This window comes from Oncorhynchus nerka, linkage group LG24 (assembly GCF_034236695.1).
Source record: "Oncorhynchus nerka isolate Pitt River linkage group LG24, Oner_Uvic_2.0, whole genome shotgun sequence".
NCBI lineage: Eukaryota > Metazoa > Chordata > Actinopteri > Salmoniformes > Salmonidae > Oncorhynchus > Oncorhynchus nerka.
In genome coordinates this window covers 69,979,636-70,002,488 of record NC_088419.1, presented here as the reverse complement: position 1 = coordinate 70,002,488, position 22,853 = coordinate 69,979,636, and the positions used below count along the sequence as shown (strand labels likewise).

The 22,853-nt window shown below is 43.2% G+C and overlaps 1 protein-coding gene across 6 annotated transcripts in view; it reads left to right on the top strand.

The window, feature by feature from the left end:
• The window catches only part of LOC115108515 (palladin-like), a 138,592-nt gene extending 116,639 nt beyond the window's left edge, over nucleotides 1-21,953 (top strand). For 2 of the 6 annotated variants that reach the window (XM_029632942.2, XM_029632940.2), the window contains 12 exons: nucleotides 4,772-5,452; nucleotides 6,713-6,854; nucleotides 9,040-9,141; nucleotides 9,857-9,895; nucleotides 12,385-12,606; nucleotides 13,084-13,233; nucleotides 16,849-16,937; nucleotides 17,633-17,765; nucleotides 18,984-19,191; nucleotides 19,385-19,550; nucleotides 19,742-19,875; nucleotides 19,973-21,953. In XM_029632942.2, coding sequence (XP_029488802.2) covers nucleotides 4,772-5,452; nucleotides 6,713-6,854; nucleotides 9,040-9,141; nucleotides 9,857-9,895; nucleotides 12,385-12,606; nucleotides 13,084-13,233; nucleotides 16,849-16,937; nucleotides 17,633-17,765; nucleotides 18,984-19,191; nucleotides 19,385-19,550; nucleotides 19,742-19,875; nucleotides 19,973-20,133 — 2,227 coding nt within the window. In that variant the 3' untranslated portion in view covers nucleotides 20,134-21,953. The remainder of the gene's footprint in view (nucleotides 1-4,771; nucleotides 5,453-6,712; nucleotides 6,855-9,039; nucleotides 9,142-9,856; nucleotides 9,896-12,384; nucleotides 12,607-13,083; nucleotides 13,234-16,848; nucleotides 16,938-17,632; nucleotides 17,766-18,983; nucleotides 19,192-19,384; nucleotides 19,551-19,741; nucleotides 19,876-19,972) is intronic. The other 4 variants (XM_029632941.2, XM_029632945.2, XM_029632943.2 and 1 more) reach the window with 4 other exon arrangements.
• Nucleotides 21,954-22,853: the final 900 nt, after the last annotated feature.

Below are 22,853 nucleotides of genomic sequence, written 5' to 3'. Positions count from 1 at the left end.
TTTAGTAAACTAAGAAAGTGGAATTGGACTGTAGTAACTGTTCTATATAAAGAAAGAACACCTTTTAAGGCAAGGAGATGATGTCAGTCAGTCATAGCCAGCCAACATCCACTCCAGAAAAAACACTAAGACAACTTTTTGGATATTTTTGTAAATTCAAACTGGGCTCCTAGCAATGAGATTCTCCAAGATATTCTAGGCAGGCTGGAAACCATCAGGTGGGTTATTAACAGATGCAGCTACGTGGACAAACTGTTTTAAAGGCTCTCCACATGATTTAACGCACAACACAGGCAGTCCGGCAGTGAAAGAGTCTGTGGAAGAGAGAAAGACAAGGCGCTGAGGAAATGAAGCGTGTTTCCCCTCTGCTTGAGCGAGCGGGTGAGGCGAGGAGAGGCGCTTCTGCCTCATGCGCTGAGAGAACATAGCCAAAAAAGGAATGAAAACGGTACAGAGGAGTGGATGCAGAGGCTGGCTCTCTCAGCAGATGCCAAACTATTCTTGTAAAAGTGCTCTTTTGGTGGAGGCTTGAATGTCCAACATTGCTGGGATTTTTAGGAAAACACATGGTGAAAAGTGCACTGCACTTGTGTGCTAATTCTTATAAACTGTAGCCTACAACAGCACACAGGTTATGACAGGTTGGAGTGATTGAAATAATGACTGTTTATTTGGGTCTGAAGTTCCACTGTTGATACACTTGGAAAAAAGGGTTCCAAAGGGTTCTTCGGCTGTCCCGATAGGAAAACCCTTTTTGGTTCCAGGTAGAACCCTCTGTGGAAAGGGTTCTCTATTTTTTCTTTTCTAAGAGTATACTAATGATGGGAGCATGTTTATTTTACCTTTATTTAACTAGACAAGTCAGTTAAGAACAAATTCTTATTTACAATGACAGCCTAGGAACAGTGGGTTAACTGCCCTGTTCAGGGGCAGAATGACAGATTTTTACAGCTCAGGGATATGATCCATCAACCTTTCGGTTACTGGCCCAACATTCTAACCACTAGGCTACCTGCCGCCGTAAATGATCTGGAAGCATGTCGAATATCTGTCTTATGATGTTTTCACTGACAGAACTGACATTTTATTGTAAAATGTTCACTACCTTTGTTTAGTTCTTAACATGTTCATTATTATTTTTTATGATTCTTTATTCAGGAAAAACCTATTGAGATCAGGGTCTCATTCTCAAGGGTGTCCTGATCACAGTTATACAACAAATATGTCAAACAAAACAGCAATCAATACAATGTAAAATAAAAATACAAAATACAGTAGAAAGAGGGAGGGGAGGCTGGGGGAGGGAGTGTGTGTGTGTGTGTGTGGGGGGGGGGTGGACCCTCGGACAGAAAATGAAAAATAGCAGAAAAAAACTCTTCCTGATTATTCAGCATCTGGAACAGATTGTGGGAATGCAGGTCTACTGGAGTCCTGATGACAAGGCATGTTGCTGTAGCTATAGTCTTCTACCCGGGCTTTCTGAACGACTCACTACTAGTCACACTAAGACTGGGCCATTAACATGAAGGTCTCTGACACATTGGGGTTTTATAGCTTTCCCAAAGACCCTTCTCCCCTTCTGCTACCCTGAGAAGATAACTCTTCCATTTCATGTGTGTCCTGGAGTTCCCACTCTACAGTCCTGTTACAAGCCCCCAGACGCAAGTAAAAGATGTCCCTGTAATTTACCCCTTCAAAGCATGGAGTGGACATAGGATGCGTAGTTTACTCGCCCGCCTTTTTTCATTCCAGTCTACAATGTCACGTTGTATAAATGATTGGAGACAGGCGCAGGAATATGTAATAGGGGGTTTTAATACTCCACTAAAAATACAACATGCCATGAAAAGGCACGGGGACGAAGCCCAAAGCAAACACGTACACAAAAACACAGGGATGTAACCCAAACAAAAGAGCGAGGTAAAACCTCTAAGTACAAGGGACGAGACCCGCAATACACTATACATGAGACGAGACCCGTAAGAACAATACATGAGACGAGACCCGTAAGAACAATACATGAGACGAGACCCGTAAGAACAATACATGAGACGAGACCCGTAAGAACAATACATGAGACGAGACCCGTAAGAACAATACATGAGACGAGACCCGTAATAACAATACATGAGACGAGACCCGTAAGAACAAGTGCACAATACACGCAGCACGAAAGCCGAAATAACAAAGCACAGGTACTCACAAGACCAAAGGACATGGGAACAATAACCGACAAGACAATGGTGAACAGAGGGCACATATATACAGTTATTAAATCAGGGGAATTGGAGTCAGGTGTGCGTAATGAGACAGTTCAGTGACGCCAAGAGGTCGGTGACGTAAACCTCCAAGACTGGTGCACGGAATGAGCAGCAGTACCGAGGGAATCCGTGACAGTACCCCCCCCCTGACGGTCCATCAGGGCCCCGAAGTTGCGTCGGATGGAAGTTGTGACGGCGTCGGACGGGTCAGAGGTTTCTTATCGGTCTATTAACTCATCGACAGCATGGTAAATCCACGAGTCAATCTTTTCAAACAACTCTTACACTAAAAGGGCATTATCATCATGTTCACAATTTCACAGTATTTCCATCACTGGACAGTTTATTAGGTACACCCATCTGGTACTAGGTCAGACTCCCCTTTGCCTCCAGAATAGCCTGAAATCTTCAGGCATATATTCTACAAGGTGTTGGAAACGTTTGTTGCTTAGTTGGTGTCAAGGGACCTAACGTGTGCCAGAAAACATTCCCCACACCATTACACCTCCGCCACCAGCCTGTGCTGTTGACACCAGGCAGGATGGGCCATGGACTCATGCTGTTTACACCAAATCCTGACTCTGCCATCAGCATGACGCAACATTTTCCACTCCTCAATTGTCCAGTGTTGGTGATCGTGTGCATACTGATCGTGCTGCTTCTTCTTGTTTTTAGCTGATAGGAGTGGACATCTGACTGGATGTTTTTTGTTTGTTGCACCATTCTCTGTAAACCGTAGACTCTGTAGTGCGTGAAAAGCCCAGGAGGACGGCCGTTTCTGAGACACTGGATCTGGCACTCCTGGCACCTAACGTAGGTCACGCATTTGGCCCATTTCTAACATTTAATGTAACAGTAACTGAATGCCTCAATGCCTGTCTGCCTGCTTTATATAGCAAGCCACAGCTACGTGACTCATTGTCTGTAGGAACGATACATTTTCGTGAACAGGGTGGTGTACCTAATAAACTGAGAGGTGAGTTTGACTACACTTGGACTTTAAAACGGCAACAATTTCGCTACATCCCATGGCAAAATGTGTAGAATTACAGGAAATCAGTAGGATCAGTAACCTCCTGAAAGTCTTAGTTTCCCCATCCACTGATCCCAGACCAGGCCGGGCCAGAAGGGATGATTGTACAGTGAGTAGACAGTGTAGGAGGGCTCAGTGTGTGAAATCCTCATGCAGCCATACCTCTGTGACAGAATACAATACTCCATCATTAGGACTCACGCCTGCCTGAGAACAAGATGCGACAGAGACGAGTTTGTTTTTGTTGTTTCATCACATTTCCCTTTAAGAGATGTGAGCTGCCACACCTTGTCCCTAGTACAGTACTTGTATGTCTCTCTCCCGTCTGTACCGAAATCAATTACATTATTACAATGTTATTATCACGTATTTTATGACCATGACTAGTCTTGTCCTTGACCCCGCAGAGGTCATCACTCTGTTGAGCGTTTGTCATAATGGAAGACAACATTGGCAAAACTTCCTCACATTTTGTACTCCGGTCTCCTTTTAAAATGTTTTATTGTTTGATGTGGCTGTCGACAGGCTGGTCTTTTAAGTCTTTCTGGAGCTATCAGTCCCTGCACCCTGTGCAGTGGTTTCCTCCCCACTAATCAGCACTTTACACAATGCACACACACATATATATACACACACACACACACACACACACACACACACACACAGATGGTAGCTCGGATGGCTAGCTGAATTAACCACACCCCACGGTCCCCCTGAACCCTTTAACCTCAGGCCTGACAAGCTATCAATTCCAGGCTGGTGAAAAAACGTAATTCCTGATCGAGGAACCCTGGACGGTCCAGTGCTGATGTCATCCCCAGAACTCTGTGTGTGCTTTTCAACTACTCACAGTAACAGCCTGTAACTTTAGAGCAATGTCTCAGCATGACTGGGATGCTCATTCTCTATGATTGTTAAATTGCCAATCACAATTGTCTATGTAATTTGCGTAACCAGAGAGAGGCGGGGAACGGAGTATTGTGTCAGTCATGGGAAAAGGGATGACAGTCGAATTCTTTCGTAACATTTCTACAACGTGCCTGAAACCTTGTAGCAGTGTTAACTCATTCTGCCCAGCGTTTTAGTGGGGTTGAGAGGTGCTAGTGTGTTAGCGGGTATGTGTCCTATGTGCTGATTCGTGACCTGGGGGAGGAAACTACTGCTGCCTGGCTCTCTGGGCATTTCTACATTTCTACTGACTCTGACACAAAGATGTGGATATACAGGAGTCTAGTAAAGTACTGTATGAATTCCATTGGTCCACACTTTATGGTATGCTTCTGGTCTAACTGTGTGTGTGTGTGTGTGTGTGTGTGTGTGTGTGTGTGTGTGTGTGTGTGTGTTTCCTGCTTTCACTTAGCAGACAAGCTTGTTTGAACTTTGTCCATTTTGTTAAAAAAAAATTAAACTGTTTGACACGATCATTCACAGTGATCCCACTGTCCAGTAGATGATGCCCTTGTGTCCTTCCTTCCAGGAACGCAGAACAGTTGAAGCAGCTGCAGGATCAGATTATATTGGAACAGCAGGAAGCAGCCAATTGGATCCAACATCAGGAGCAAGAGCAGGAAGTCCCGCCTCTGCCACAGCAGCCCCCGGAAGTGCCCTCTCTGCCTTCTCCTCCTCTTCCCCCTCCTCCCTCCTTCCAGGAGCTGGAGAGCAGCGCCATGCAGACCAGCACCTTCAACTACGCCCGGCCAAAGCAGTTCATTGCTGCCCAGAGCCCTGGGGGGACTGGCCCTATGGGGGGCTATGTCACCCAGTCCTCAGGGTCCTCTGGTTCCAGCCTGCCCTCCCCCCTCTCCCCACCCACCTCACAAAAACCCTTCACCAGGGTTGTCCTGCCTCCCTTCAGTAAGGGCGGCAGCATTGAGTCTCAGTCCCCTTCCTCTCCCTCCTTCCCACCTCCACCTCCTCCCTTCCTCAGTAGCAGCATTTCATCCTTGTCAGGCCCTGCCAAAGACTTCCCTCCACCCCCTCCTCCCCCTCCTCCACCTGTCTCTTCGGCTCCCCCCTACTCCCTCGCCCACTCCAACAGCTCCTCCCCCTTCACCTCCATGCCCCAATCACCTGCTGGCTTCCTGGCCTCTGTCCTTCCAGCCACACCCACTAGCCCATCCTTCAACGCCCTGGGCCTGCCTAAAGGGAACGGGACTATGTGAGTATCTATACACTGACTGTGCACACAGTTACACTGGCTCTCTGTGGGGCAGTACCCTATACTTTCAGACCCTTTCATTCCCCAGTCAAATGGGAGTGTAATGTGTGCATATCAGTCAGTGAGTGACAGCCTGTAGCCAGGCTGGCTCTCCCTCTCCCTCCAACCCCATCAGGACAGCCTGCCGCCTAGCAGCAGCTGGAGGTTGGAGGTCTGCTGCTAGATGGAAGATGACGTGTTTACATTCTTATACAGCATGTTTACAGCACAGAGACCAGGGCTATTACAGACATACACTCAACCTCAGGTCAGGGAGCACCGTCTCCTGAGGGGTGTGTGTGTACGTGTTAGAATGTTTTGCCCATATGGAAAATATACACAATGACTTGTGCGAAGGGAGTGACAAAGTCAAAGAAACAGATATTTGAAGGGTTTATGCATAGCTGAGATTTCAACTCACACTGCTGCACTCCCAAAGGGTACTGAAGGTGTTCCCATAGGAGAACCCTTTTTGGTTCCAGGTAGAAGTCTTTTGGGTTCCATGTAGGGACCCTCTGTGGAAATTATTTTACATGGAACCCAAAAGGGTTCTACCTGGAGCCAAAATGGGTTCTTCAAGGGTTCTCCTATGGGGACAACTGAAGAACCCTTTTCGGGTTCTAGATGGCACCTTTGGGGAATTTTCCAAAATTCAATCAAGTCAAAAAAGCCCCACCATCTCAGGCCAGTCCTGACTATGAGGCGGATGCACCCAGAGTGAGCTTGGTCATGTTTATGTTTAGTTAACTGATAGAGATCTGGTGTTGTGTAGATAATCCTGACTCTGATTTGTCTGATGATGCCTGGCTGGCTGGAGAAAGCATCCACTATACTCTGCTGTCAAACACACTCTCCTCCTACAGGGCCATTCCACCCCCCCTCTTTATCATCAAGCCCTTTCCTCTGTCTGTTTTTCCCCTCATCATGGCATTCCTGCAGCAGGGGAGAGAGATAAGAGGACCCTGTGTAGAATGCTTGAGTTGGACAGATAAGAGAGAGAGAGAGAGAGAGAGAGAGGGAACGAGAGAGGAGAAGGAGAAGGGGCTTATTCTGACTATCACAGCTTCAAATAAATCACAGTCAGTCCAACACACACACAAACAACAGATGATATATCATGATCTACTGTAGAACGACACACCAGCCGCTATAGTGTAAAGTGGGTTTAATGGTCTGGGATGCCATGTTCTAACCCCCTGGTCTGTTGTTGTGTTCTGTCAGCAGTGCTTTTCCCCGGAAACAGTCCAGAGGAACCCCACGCCTGGCCTCAGACTCTGACATCCAGGGAACCAAGGATGCTGTCATTCAGGACCTGGAAAGGAAGCTACGATTCAAGGAGGAGCGCATGAGCAACGGACAACAGGTGTGTGTGTGTGTTACTGATTGCCTTCACAACATTGTAGATGACTGTGTGTTTGTAGGTAACTAGGGAATGAAGCTGTTTTGTAACATTCATTAATACAATCACTCCATCAAGTCAAATGTCAATCCTATTTCATTTCCAACCATTCAATCATACTACATAGCGTAACTATACCTCAGATATGATCACAGACATACATACTACATAGTGTAACTATACTACAGATATGACCACAGACATACATACTACATAGCGTAACTATACCACAGACATACATACTACATAGCATAACTATACCACAGATATGATCAGACATACATACTACATAGCATAACTATACTACAGACACACATACTACATAGTGTAACTATACTACAGATATGATCACAGACATACTACATAGCATAACTATACTACAGACACACATACTACATAGTGTAACTATACCACAGATATGATCAGACATACATACTACATAGCATAACTATACTACAGACACACATACTACATAGTGTAACTATACCACAGATATGATCAGACATACATACTACATAGCATAACTATACTACAGACATACATACTACATAGCGTAACTATACCACAGACATACATACTACATACCGTAACTATATTACAGATATGATCACAGACACACATACTACATAGCGTAACTATACCACAGACATACATACTACATAGCGTAATTATACTACAGACATACATACAACATAGCATAAATATACTACAGACATACATACTACATAGCGTAATTATACTACAGATATGACCACAGACATACATACTACATAGCGTAACTATACCACAGACATACATACTACATAGCGTAATTATACTACAGATATGACCACAGACATACATACTACATAGCGTAATTATACTACAGACATACATTTACATTTACATTTAAGTCATTTAGCAGACGCTCTTATCCAGAGCGACTAACTATACTACAGACATACATACTACATAGCGTAATTATACTACAGACATACATACAACATAGCATAACTATACTACAGACATACATACTACATAGCGTAACTATACTACAGATATGATCACAGACATACATACTACATAGCGTAATTATACTACAGATATGACCACAGACATACATACTACATAGCGTAATTATACTACAGACAACATAGCATAACTATACTACAGACATACATACTACATAGCGTAATTATACTACAGACATACATACTACATAGCGTAACTATACTACAGATATGACCACAGACATACATACTACATAGCGTAACTATACCACAGACATACATACTACATAGCGTAACTATACTACAGATATGACCACAGACATACATACTACATAGCGTAACTATACCACAGATATGATCACAGACATACATACTACATAGCGTAATTATACTACAGATATGATCACAGACATACATACTACATAGCGTAACTATACTACAGATATGACCACAGACATACATACTACATAGCGTAACTATACTACAGATATGATCACAGACATACATACTACATAGCGTAATTATACTACAGATATGACCACAGACATACATACTACATAGCGTAACTATACTACAGATATGACCACAGACATACATACTACATAGCGTAACTATACCACAGACATACATACTACATAGCGTAACTATACTACAGATATGACCACAGACATACATACTACATAGCGTAACTATACCACAGATATGATCACAGACATACATACTACATAGCGTAATTATACTACAGATATGATCACAGACATACATACTACATAGCGTAACTATACTACAGATATGACCACAGACATACATACTACATAGCGTAACTATACTACAGATATGATCACAGACATACATACTACATAGCGTAATTATACTACAGATATGACCACAGACATACATACTACATAGCGTAACTATACTACAGATATGATCACAGACATACATACTACATAGCGTAACTATACTACAGATATGATCACAGACAAGCAGCTTTTTTGAGTCCTAAAAATATTTTTCCATGTCATCCATTTCATAGTGTTAATAGTTTCATTAACAACCATTTATCTCCAGAAGACCATGTCTTAATATTTGTAATGAGTGTGTGTTGCTGTTGCGACTGACACACTAACCCCAGCTGACCCATTAATCGGTGCTTTCAGAGGTTAACCTATGAGGAGAAGATGGCTCGCAGGCTGCTGGGGGCAGACAACGCATCCACAGTACTAAACACACAGCAGCAGGATGAGGAGCCAGTTACACAGGTACGCTGCTGCTACTGCAGGCACGCCAAGGAAGACCATCTGTGTGCTACACCTTAGCTCACTGTATTATTGCATGTGTATGGCCCATATTCAGCTACAGATTCAGTCATAGTTTGCAGTCACACACCAATGTGATGAAGTATAAAATATAGACTATAACTGGAAATATTAACTTACAAATTTAGTCTTAAAGATTTACTAAACACAAAACCTCAGTACAGAACACACACAGATTTGTTTCATTGACTAAAGCCAAGTCTCACTGCAAAGTAAACAGACTCTAGAAGTGAGCTGCACAGGGGTTGTCCTCTCATAGCTGCAGACAGTGGCGGTGGTCTTTAGGTCAGGCTGTTCTAGGCTGCTATCCTGTAGTGATGTTGGGCTCTGGCTGCCTGGAGGCCCATGGGACTGAACCTGGTTCCCTGTCTGATAGATTTGTCTGGCCACCACTCTGCCTGAGGCTGTGAGTTTGCCTGAGAATAAAAGCCACAATTGCACGTTCCAATTCAGAGCAAATTATATGGAAATGTGTGTGTTTTGTGGAAATGGTGGTTACAGTCATATTGTTAATATATTGTATAAGACTGATCGTGCTGTTACACTCTTTAGTGTGAATGCAGGTAAATATACACATGTTTTGGTGTGCGGTTGGACCTCAGGACATGACATCATACAGTAACACAGAGACCACACCTCTGTTCTTTTCTCTTCACAGGATTCCAGTTCATCTGACATAGAATCTGTCCCTCAAAAGGTTATTCAAGCCTCTTTCTCTCCTTCCTTCTCTTTGCTCGTTTTCTGACTCACTGTGTGTGGTCACTCCCCAATCTTAAGCCGTTCAACAAAGCCACACTGATAATAATGATATTAGATGTGTTCACACACCCTCTGACTGTAGCAGGATCCGACCTTGAAACCTGGGAATGAACTGATAAGGATAACTTATTTTTGCTCAAAAGTTTGGGGTCACTTAGAAATGTCCTTGTTTTTGAAAGAAAAGCAAGCTCTTTGTCCATTAAAACAACATAAAATTGATCAGAAATAGTGTAAACATTGTTAATGTTGTAAATGACTATTTTTTTAAATGGAATATCTACATAGGCCCATTATCAGCAACTATCACTCGTGTTCCAATGGCACGTTTGTTAGCTAATCCAAGTTTATAATTTTAAAAGGCTAATTGATCATTAGAAAACACAGATGAAAACTGTTGTCCTGATTAAAGAAGCAATAAAACTGTCCTGGCCTTCTAGGCCTTCTAAGAAAAGATTAAGATGGGTAAAAGAACACGGACACAGGACAGAGGAACTCTGCCTAGAAGGCCAGCATCCCGGAGTTGCCTCTTCACTGTTGACATTGAGACTGGTGTTTTGCGGGTATTATTTAATGAAGCTGCCAGTTGAGGACTTTGAGAAACAGAGGCCTCACAACTAGACACTCTAATGTACTTGCCCTCTTGCTCAGTTGTGCACCGGGGCCTCCCACTCCTCTTTCTATTCTGGTCAGAGCCAGTTTGCGCTGTTTTGTGAAGGGAGTAGTACACAACGTTGTACGAGATCTTCAGTTTTTGGGCAATTTCTCACATGGAATAGCCTTCATTTCTCAGAACAAGAATAGACTGACGAGTTTCAGAAGAAATGTCTTTGTTTCTGGACATTTTGAGCCTGTAATCGAACCCACAAATGATGATGCTACAGATACTCAACTAGTCTAAAGAAGGCCAGTTTTATTGCTTCTTTAAATCAGGACAACAGTTTTCAGCTGTGCTAACATAATTGCGAAAGGGTTTTCTAATCATCAATTAGCCTTTTAAAATTATAAACTTGGATTAGCTAACACAACGTGCCATTGGAACACAGGAGTGATGGTTGCTGATAATGGGCCTCTGTATGCCTATGTAGATTTTCCACTAAAAAATCTGCCGTTTCATGCTACAATAGTCACTTACAACATTCTAGTCTACACTGTATTTCTGATCCATTTGATGTTATTTTAATGGACAAAAAAATGTGCTTTTCTTTCAAAAACAAGGACATTTCGAAGTGACCCCAATCTTTCGAAAAGTAGTGTACATACATTTGACAAAAAGCTGATTAAGCAGGTTCATTCATGGTTCTGTTATGGTCATTGTGGTGGTTACAGAGCTTTTGACCAGCTGTAGTCTTCAGCCAGTGCTGACTGTACCCAATTACTGACCAATGCTCTTCATGAAAAAGCGAGTAAGCATGTCCAAGGCTTTGTCACTGTACATGTCTGGCACTTTTATAAAGGTCCAATGCAACGTTTAAAAAAATCTAAATATCAAGTTATTTCTGGGGAACAATTAAGTACCTTATTGTGATTTTCTATTAACATTGTACAAAATGAATTAAAATAGAAACAAAAATAGCTTCTTAGTAAAGACTGAAAACTAGCTGTTATTGGAAGAGAGGTTTGGAACCCTATTTCTTATTGGTCTATTTATGAACTATAACAGTATTATTCCAACCTCAGTGTGGAAATGTAAATAAAACAAGAAATTCAAATGCACTGGGACTTTAATGTACATGTTGATTAATTTCACTTAAGGTCACTTTTGATATGTTAATCAAATATCGGAGCATGCATGAGTTTGTTCCCAACACCACCCTGACATGAGATACTAATATGAACATGGTTCACTGTCATTATAACTATGAGATGAACCTGTTGCTGTGTGTGTGTGTTACATGTCCTATACATCTCGTTTGTGTACGTGCATGAGCGAGTGAACGAAAAACCTAGAAAACAATAACAAGAATTTAAGGGCGGGAGAGAGAGAGAGAGACGAAGAGAGAGAGAGACTCCTGCAGCTGTGTCTTGGGCATGTAATTATCTGTCAGGAAATTCACACTACTCTCCAGATGTTGCTTCTGCCTCGACAGCCCGAGCCAGGATGGTGAGAGATTGAGACTGAAGGAGGAATTGAGAGAGCGAGAGGAATAGACAGAGGGGAGGAATGGAGATATAGTTGAGAGGGAATAGGGAGAAACTGGATATTTGTGAGAAAAAGGAATTGTTGTGCTTGAATGAATGAAAGAATTAATAAATCAATGAATTCATGCATGAGTGACACAAAATGCTCGTGGCGGAGTGTGCTTCTTGTTCATCAGTTCTTTCTGTGATCCAGTTCCTCTGATTTCCGTCTCTTCCTGTAGTTGTGTTGATGCTCTTTGAGCTCCATCACCCAGCATTAACCCTGCTTCTTCTCTGTGGGCTCTGCAGGAGTACAAGGTGTCCAGCTTCGAGCAGCGCCTGATCAGTGAGATCGAGTTCCGTCTGGAGCGCTCTCCAGTGGAGGAGTCTGACGAGGATGTGCAGCATGACGAGGATGCCACCGGCACCGGGGTGGTGCCCTTCTTCGACAGCAAGCTCAAACACTACAAGGTGTTCGAGGGCATGCCCGTCACCTTCTCCTGCAAGGTCATTGGAGACCCCAAGCCAAAGGTCAGAGGTCACACTGATCAGCCGTTCTTAATGTCAATATTACTGTCACTTTATTCAGGGTGTATTGTTATATGGTGTAAATGTTTAATGTACCAACATACAGTATTGTTCTGATAATTGGGAGTTGAGGATGTGTAGTGTTGTTGGTAGTAGGTTGAGGTACATGTACAGTGATTTGCTATAAGGGCCAGGCTTGGTGTACTAACATCTGAGTCCACCACTGCCTATCCCTAGCTCATAGGGCTTCTGTCATGACTGGGTGATGACAGGCATCAGATGAACGGAAGAGAGAAAAAGAGAGGGCCGATAGAGGGGGGATTGCAGTATAATATAATAATATACTCTTTTCTCTCTGCTCCTATAGGTCATTGTGTAACTCTGTGTTGTGTATACCCTGTCCACTATAGATCTACTGGTTTAAGGATGGGAAGCAGGTCATTGTGTAACTCTGTGTTGTGTCTATCCTGTCCACTATAGATCTACTGGTTTAAGGATGGGAAGCAGATCTCTAAGAGGAGTGAACACTACAGGATCAGCCGCGACGCTGACGGGACCTGCAACCTCCACACCGCCGCCACCTCATTGGACGATGACGGCAACTACACCATTATGGCTGGTAACCCTGAGGTGAGAACACCTGACCCACCCAACACACACAGGACCTGACTGACTCATACCCCATATAGAAAACCCTGCACACACATTCACACCAAACTGCTGTACACAGGGGACATACTGTATCTATGAACACACATTGTCAGGACCAGTCAGTGGTGCTGTTACTGTTAGCAGTCATTAGTTCCATAATAATGGAGAAGAAAAGGGTCTCCAGCCAGCTGGGGAAGCGGGCGTCAGGTGAGACATGAAATCACTAAAGCCTTCATGAGGGTCGAGAGTTCACGTACCGCTGCCTTTCCAACAGACTGGCCAACTAACACACTGTTCTTCTCTGTACTTCCTCTCTGACATGGGTTTTAGTTGAGTATGAACAGTCATAAACGTCAAGCAAACATCTCTCTATATCGCACTCTTGCTCCCTCTCTCTCTCAATTAATTCAAGGGCTCTATTGGCATGGGAAACATTGCCAAAGCAAGTGAAGTAGATAATAAACTAAATTGAAATAAACTAAAATTTATTTAAATTTAAAATTTAAACTCTTTCAGGAATACCTAGGATAGGATAAAGTAATCCTTCTCACCCCCTTAAAAGATTTAGATGCACTATTGTAAAGTGGCTGTTCCACTGGATGTCTTAAGGTGAACGCACCAATTTGTAAGTCGCTCTGGATAAGAGCGTCTGCTAAATGACTTAAATGTAATGTAATGTAAAATTATCAGCAAACATTACACTCACAAAAGTTCCAAAAGAATAAAGACATTTCAAATGTCATATGTGCATATAGTTAAAGTACAAAAGGGAAAATAAATAAACATAAATATGGGTTGTATTTAAAATGGTGTTCGTTTTTCACTGGTTTCACTTTTCTTGTGGCAACAGGTCACAAATCTTGCTGTGATGACACACTGTGGTATTTCACCCAATAGATATGAGTGTTTATCAAAATTGTGTTTGTTTTCTAATTCTTTGTGGATCTGTGTAATCTGAGGGAAATATGTTTCTCTAATATGGTCTTACATTTGGCAGGAGGTTAGGAAGTGCAGCTTAGTTTCCATCTAATTTTGTGGGCAGTGTTCTCTTGAGAGCCATGTCTGCCTATGGCGGCCTTTCTCAATAGCAAGACTATGCTCACTGAGTCTGTACATAGTCAAGCATTCCTTAGGTTTGGGTCAGTACCAGTGGTCAGGTATTCTGCCACTGTGTCGTCTGTTTAGAGCCAAATAGCATTCTAGTTTGCTCTGTTTTTTTTGTTCTTTCCAGTGTGTCAAGTAATTATCTTTTTGTTTTCTCATGATTTGGTTGGGTCCAATTCTGTTGCTGTCCTGGGGCTCTGTTTGTGTTGTGAACAGAGCCCCAGGACCAGCTTGCTTAGGGGACTCTTCTCCAGGTTCATCTCTCTGTCGGTGATGGCTTTCTTATGGAAGGTTTGGGAATCGCTTTCTTTTCGGTGGTTGTAGAATTTAACGGCTCTTTTCTGGATTCTGATCATTAGCGGGTATCGGCTTCATTCTGCTCTGTATGCATTATTTGGTGTTTTTCGTGGTACACGGAGGATATTTTTGCAGAATCTATTTGTCTCAATTTGGTGTTTGCCAAGAGTGTGTAAAGCTGTCATCAAGGCAAATGGTGGCTATTTGAAGAATCGCAAATATAAAATATATTTAGATTTGTTTAACACTTTTTTGGTTACTACATGATTCCATTTGTGTTATTTCAAAACTTTGATGTCTTCACTATTATTCTAAAATGTAGAAAATAGTAAATATAAAGATAAAACCCTTGAATGAGTAGGTGTTATAAAACTTTGGACCGGTAGTGTATATGTTTTTGCTGTTTGCTCTTTGTTATAGAGCCAAAAAGATTGGAGAAGTGGTTTATCCATACATCTCCATTTTGGATAGATAGCTCTTTGTGTTGTTGTTTGTTTAGTGTTGTTAGAGTCTATGGATTCTTCAATTACATTGAGCTTATTTCTGACGTACCGTTCCTTCTTTTTCCTGAGTGTATTTCTGTATTGTTTTAGTGATTCACCTTAGAGACGGCGTAGGCTCAGATTTTCTGGGTCTCTTTTTGTTTGAATAGGTTTCTCAATTTCTTTCATAGGTTTTTGCATTCTTCATCAAACCATTTGTCCTTGTTACTTTTCTTCGGTTTTCTGTTTGACATGTTTAGATTTGACAGGGAAGCTGAGATGTCAAATATACTGTTTAGGTTTTTTGCTTCCAAGTTTACGCCTTCACTATTACAGTGAAATGTTTTCTCCAGGAAGTTGTCTAAAAGGGATTGAATTTGTTGTTGCCTAATTGTATTTGGTAGGTTTCCACACTACTTTCCTTCCATCTATAGCATTTCTTAATATTATTTTGTTCCTTTGGCTTTGATGCCTCATTATTGAGTATTGCTCTGTTCAAGTGGACAGTGATTTTGCTGTGGTCTGATAGGGGTGTCAGTGGGCTGATTGAACACTCTGAGAGACTCTGGGTTGAGGTTCGTGAAAAAGTAGTCTAGAGTACTACTGCCAAGAGATGAGCTATAGGTGTACCTACCGTAGGAGTCCCCTCGAAGCCTACCATTGACTATGCACATACCCAGTGTGTGACAGAGCTGCAGGAGTTGTGACCTGTTTTTGTTGGTTATGTTGTCGTAGTTGTGCCTAGGGGGGCATATGGGGGAGGGAATACTGTCACCCCCAGGTAGGTGTTTGTCCCTGTGTGCTGAGGGTGTTAGGGAGAAATGAATCATTTCCAGAACCTATAGGATGGAGAAGCTGTCTTCATTAAAGTATGGGGATTCTAGTGGGGGGATATAGGTAGCACACAGGAGGACATTTTTCTCTGTTGAAATCATTTCCTTTTGAATAGCCAAATGTAACATTTTCTTGTTTTGATTAATTTAATAGAGTGAGTTAGGTCTGCTCTACCAAATTTGCCACTGGTCTGGGAGGGGTGTCTCGCTGGTCTGGGAGGGGTGTCTCGCTGGTCTGGGAGGGGTGTCTCGCTGGTCTGGGAGGGGTGTCTGGGAGGGGTGTCTCGCTGGTCTGGGAGGGGTGTCTCGCTGGTCTGGGAGGGGTGTCTCGCTGGTCTGGGAGGGGTGTCTCGCTGGTCTGGGAGGGGTGTCTCGCTGGTCTGGGAGAGTGTCTCGCTGGTCTGGGAGGGTGTCTCGCTGGTCTGGGAGGGGTGTCTCGCTGGTCTGGGAGGGGTGTCTCGCTGGTCTGGGAGAGTGTCCCGCTGGTCTGGGAGGGTGTCCCGCTGGTCTGGGCGGGGTGTCCAGCTGGTCTGGGCGGGGTGTCCCGCTGGTCTGGGAGGGTGTCCCGCTGGTCTGGGCGGGGTGTCCAGCTGGTCTGGGCGGGGTGTCCAGCTGGTCTGGGCGGGGTGTCTGTTGAGCTGTTGCTCCTGTGTGAGGTGTTGGGGCTGCGGTTGAAGGTGGTGCCCTTTAGGGTCCAGACAAAGGTGGGCAGACCTGGTCTTAAAGGCTGTTCAAGTCCAGGGTGGAGTGGTGGTTCAGGTAGACATTTGGTTTTGAGGCACAGTCATGGGAAATACTTGGGTTTACCTGCTGTATGTTAGCAGGGTGGAAGTATTTTTGCGGTAGCAGGGTGGAGATAACCTCTCTCTCTCTCTCAGGGGAGGGTGAGCTGTACTGGAAGGATGATGGTCCAGGCAGTGAACCAGAGGGGGAGGAGCCAGCGCTCTGCACCTGGACACATCCGCAGGTAAGGCCACAATGGCTGACAGGCACGATGGCTGACAGGCACGATGGCTGTCAGTCATTTTGCCTGACAGACACAGGGAGAAGAAGGACAAACAAACACTGTTGGCTATTACTAATAATTAATAATGGGCTTTAGAAATGTGTTGGCAGTGTTCTTGCTGGCTATTATTTGCTTCTGGACTGCCTTAATGCATCAGTACTGTGCAAGTACAGACTCGCACTCATTCACAATAAGTGGTCAATACACCAGGTGTATGAACATCTGTCCTAAGATACCGCTTTTATAAACTATTAAAAGAGTTATGGGCATATACAGGGTTTAAGTACACTTCTGTTGATATTAGAGTATTAAATCAAACTTTTTGTGTTGACGTTTTTATATTCGATGAATAGTGAGTGAGTGGAAACACCTGTTGGTTCTTGATCTGTGCAATGATTTTTCAATAAAATATCTCTCCCAAATATATGAACTGTCAAACACACACACACACACACACAACAATCCAATAACCTGATATGATCCACTCCCAGATAAGGCTTTCATATCCGGTCTGCCTGAGTGAAGCTTTTTAAGATATCCATCAGTGCCTCCCTCCCTCTTCATCTCTCTCCTTTTTACCCTTTGTCTTCCCTCTGCTCTGCTCTTTCTTTTCTTCTCTCTGTCTTCCTTCCTCCCTCCCTCTCTTCCCCCCTCAGACCTAGGTCTCGGTCCAGAGACAGTGGTGATGAGAACGAGAACATCCAGGAGCGTCACTTCCGCCCCCACTTCCTGCAGGCGCCTGGTGACCTCATCGTCCAGGAGGGTAGGCTCTGCCGGATGGACTGCAAGGTGAGACCACGGCCCCTGAACACAGCCCTTCTTGACCTCAAACTACAGCTACACCTTTAGGATTCTACCATTGTTGGCCTGTTGGTTAGGGAAGAGTGTGAGGCTTTTAATTACTGGAATTATTGGATCCAATTACTGGAAGTATTACAGATTCTAAGAATTCAAAAAAGGAACATTCCAACTTTCCAAAATGAACCCTGGTGTTGAGCACATAGTAAGTCATAGAAAATGGAGGAAAGGAGTGCAGAACCACCCTCGAATTCTCTCTGTGTCAGTGATGAGGAGTGTCTGTGGGCCTGAGAAAGGCATCCTCCCTATGCATTCCATATACTGGAGAAGAAATAATTGCTGCTATATATTTCATCTCCTCTTCCATGATGAATGGCTCAGAGCGAGTGAGGAGAGGAAATGCTAGTGTCATTTTGCTAGGATTAAGAGGATTCTCTCTCTCTTTCTGCCATTATTTCTCCCTCCACACTCTCCCTCCCTCTGTTTTCTCTTTCTCGGTGCCTTCCCTTTTCTCTGTTTCTCCCTCGGTCACTAATCGTTCCTCTGCAGCCTGCGGCAGTCAGACAATTAGAAAACTATGTTACAAACCTGTAATAAAACCTAACAGCACCATACACGGAATTCACACGCTATAACAAGACTCTCTTTTTATACAAAAAATAAACAGAGTGAGTCTCCAATGGCCTGGGGCTCTTAATGTCAATGATATTTACTTCAAAATTATTGGTAGTTTTCAAACTTTCCATGCCCAAAATGGACTACAGGAACTTGTTCAACAACAAATTACTTAATTCTACTTCTAGCACTTATTACACTCAAGGCCGGAAACATGCACAAACACACACAAACACGCACACACATAGGTGGGCTCTACCGTGCACAACTGAAGGAGGGGCAGGTGTAGGGTTTCTCTGGCATGCAGCGGGTGCTGAAAAGAGAGGCAGGTCCTTTCACAGGCCAGGCAGTTCCCATGAGAAAACATGCATGCGACCGGGAGACTCCAGACAAACGACAATAAAACACTGTTGATCTCACACTGCAGACAGAGACACACCATAATACCGTACTCACAATGCAAATAAATACCAGCACATTTACCCTGCAAATAAACACTGTCATGTTCCAGCTCCAGATTCAAAACATTACATTGTATAAATAAACACAATGTGATGAATGAGTTATTGAGTGTTTGTTGTGTTCCCCCTTTAGGTGAGTGGCTTGCCCACACCAGACCTGATCTGGCAGCTGAATGGTCAGACCATCCGTCCTGACTCCGCCCACAAGATGCTGGTGAGGGAGAATGGCGTCCACTCGCTGGTCATCGAGCCCGTGTCCAGCCGTGATGCAGGCATCTACACCTGCATCGCCAGCAACCGCGCTGGACAGAACTCCTTCAACCTGGAACTCATTGTAGCAGGTAGACACCCATACAGTACATATGTGTATAGGCATAGACAGATGAACAGCATTGAAACATTGTCACCATTTTTCAGATGTCTTCTCAGATATAAAAGACACTGTCTACTTTTAGTTGTTGATTCAAATAATGTAGTACTAATCACAATGCATCATAGTTTGATATGATTGACCTTGGTCTCTCTCGTCTCCAGCCAAAGAGATGCACAAGGCCCCTTCGTTCATCGAGAAGCTGCAGAACACTGGTGTTGCCGAGGGTTACCCGGTGCGTCTGGAGTGCCGTGTGTCGGCTGTTCCCTACCCACAGATCTTTTGGAAGAAAGAGAATGAGTCTTTCACGCACAACACAGACAGGATAAGGTAAGACAGCACTACCACTCACCGTCTATGGCTTGTATTACATAAATCCAATAGAATTCAAATAGAATACCAATATCATTGGTAAGCAGCCTCTCTAAACTGGAGATGCTTAAAGATAAAGATATTGATGATCTGACAACATTCGGTGAAACTCGGTCCTAAGGGTGTGTGTTGAATTATTTTTTCCCCAGCATGCACCAGGACAACTGTGGCTATCTGTGTATGATCATCCAACCAGCCATGAAGGAGGATGCTGGCTGGTACACCGTGTCTGCCAAGAACGAGGCTGGCATTGTGTCCAGCACTGCACGACTCGACGTCCACAGTAAGTCCCCAGACAAACACACAGGACCAAATGTAAACTGCAAAAAAATCTATATCTATATCAATATATACTCCTTCCCCCTCTTTCCTCTCCTCAGCTCAGTGGCAGCAGCCCAACACTCCCAAGCCTAAGAAGGTGCGTCCGTCGACGAGTCGCTATGCAGCGCTGACAGAGAGAGGACTGGACGTGAAGGCAGCCTTCTTCCCCGACTCCAGCCCCCTGCAGCCGGGAGGCCTGGTGGAGAGTGATGACCTGTAGAGACCAACGGGGGCACCACATGCCCAAACAAGTCCCTAATGTAATGCCTTAAAACTAACCCCTGACCCCAGCACCAGCCCTGTTCCGCCCCGTTCTCCCCAGACATAGGGGTAAATGTAACCCCCTCCATCCGAGGTGTTTTACGACAAGGCCACAGATACCTTTCTGGAAGATGGATGACGGGCAATGTGACACCCCATAATATCTGTGTCAATCAAACATGGATCCCAATTTAGGATCAGATGATTCCATTTTGTCAACCATTAAAGCAGAGGAATCTACCCTGAGCGGCCATTGAAGTTTATTTTCGATTGTAAAACTGCCATTACCACACAAAAGTGTGTTCACCTCTGAAGTGTCTGAGATATCTCACATGATCTCTCTGTAAGAATTATAATTAAAGGTTTAAAGTTCAAGTTGAAAGTAGCATTATTATGCATGTTACAATGTTGCCATTTGTAACGCTGTATCTAAATGGATGACGTTTTATGAAATACTCACTCAACAAAGGCACCAAATTGTAGGGGCAGAGATATTTAGAAACGGGACAGACTTTGGATCTGCAATGGAAAGTCCAAAGCATGGGAGCAGCACATCATGTTTCCCAGAAGAGACCCCAAAACACTAAGTTATTATTTTATATGGGTATCACAGCATAGTCTGGGTAACATAGCACAATATGGATATCAGCAGTGTCTATTTCCTTTTTGTTACAAGTAGCACAATAACCTAGATATCAGCATTGTGGTTCAACATTTATCATAATTTCCATAGATATTGCACAAGGCCGGGCCTTACTTACTTTTCGCTTCTGTTTTTTTGTCAGGTCAAATGACCTTGGAAGTTAAAACTGTTTAGTGACTTTAGATGAGTTGTGAAAAAGAGAATGTTGGCTGAATGATGCAGACACCGTTGAGAGCTTTGTGTTACCATAGTAACTTCAGTGATTGATGGAAAGAGAGGTCCGTGACATGCTAGGAGGTACTGGCATGTGAAGGTTGACTATAACAGGGACAGGATGAGGGGTTATCCTGGGCCAGGAGGCCCACAAGATCTGTCTCAGCCCAGTGTCAACAGTCACTTCAACGCTTGTGAACTGTGTGATACGCGAGTGGGAGACATCAAGGACAGACAAAAGCAAGTTTTTCAGAATGGAATTCAGTGTGAGAAGATGACAAAGCAATGGATTATGTTGATGATGATGAAATGATGAAGAAAATGACCGTTATGACAGATTCTGGAGATCATTTATTTCCTTTGATGTTTCAGTTTAAAATCTTCACAAACACATGACAGTCCTAAAAATGGCTTCAGTGGCTTGATTACACACTACAGATGGTCTGCTTTATTTTTGTATGAAAAAAAACCTCTGTATTTACTTTCCCAAGAAACTTGACAAATTATGTATCTTCTCTAATGTTCAATGACAAAACATAATCCTGACTATTAAAATATCACACTTTTTAAAACTATATTGCCTTAAAAGATCACTTGGGCCTATTTCAATCACTATCTGTCCATATTTTTCTGAGGCACTCATGACAAGCAAGTATTTTTGACAATTATAAACTGTTTAGAAGGGAGAATATATGCACAGAATTGTATTGAAATAAGTAATTATATATTTTCTTTCACTACTGTATTACCAAAAGGGCATATCTTGCTGTATCTGTTCAGATCATGTTTCATCCTGCCATGACTAGTCACTCACAAACATATAGGACACCTTTTTGATTTATATGCCCATCTGTGCCTGTATATGGAATGTTCTCCTGATATCATGTTAGTTTATGAAAGATAATAAAAAATCAAAGTCTGGAGTTACCGTGTTTATGTTGAGTAAGGAGACCCTGGAAAATCAATTCCACACCAATGTACTCAGCAGCCATATTATCCATCACAGGGAAAATTCCATTCTTTATTGAAGAATCTTATTGGATTATATTTTACCTTGATCTCAGGTTTAAATTGTCTCCACCTTGATCTTAGGTTAAATAACACCATGATTACAGCTCACATGGCAGACAGCAGCAGATCCATGAAGGCTTCTAATGGCATGTAAATGTATGTGACTGGTGAGTACCAGCTGGGTGAGGGGACTAGCACTCTCCAGTGAGACACAATGTTTATCCACTGGAGGAAATAACAGATGAGATACCATATTGTACTGTCTTTAGTCATCCTATTTAGCTAGGCTAGTTTGCCAAAGTATGCTGCAGAGCTGTCTGACGAAATCATTTGACTAGTTCTTCAAAGTAGATAAGGCCTACTTTCACAAACAGCCTCTATCAACCTCGACGTTGTGCACATTCCTCTCTCATGCGGTCTGTGTGCATCTAACAAAACGTATAGTAGGCGTAAAAGTGTATGCGTCTCTGACCTGAGCCGGTAAGAACAGGTGAAATGGATTATGGTCATTGTAGTTAATTACCACATTTCTGCGGTGAACTACGTTGAATATTTGCTTAATGAAACCTACAACTCCATTCACCCCGGCCTCCTACATAGCTCTTGATTTCTCTAGCGAATGATTTGATTTCTCTCTAGAGAAACGGCGCGTTGAAAAAAAAAGAACTAAATGAAATTAAAGTAATTATGCTCAGCACTAATTTCCTCACATTCAAAGGCAAGGTGAATTAGAATTTAAAAAAATACACTCCAAAATCAGTTAACAAGACATGAGCTTGAGTAGACGAAAAGCAGATATTAAAAATCTGATT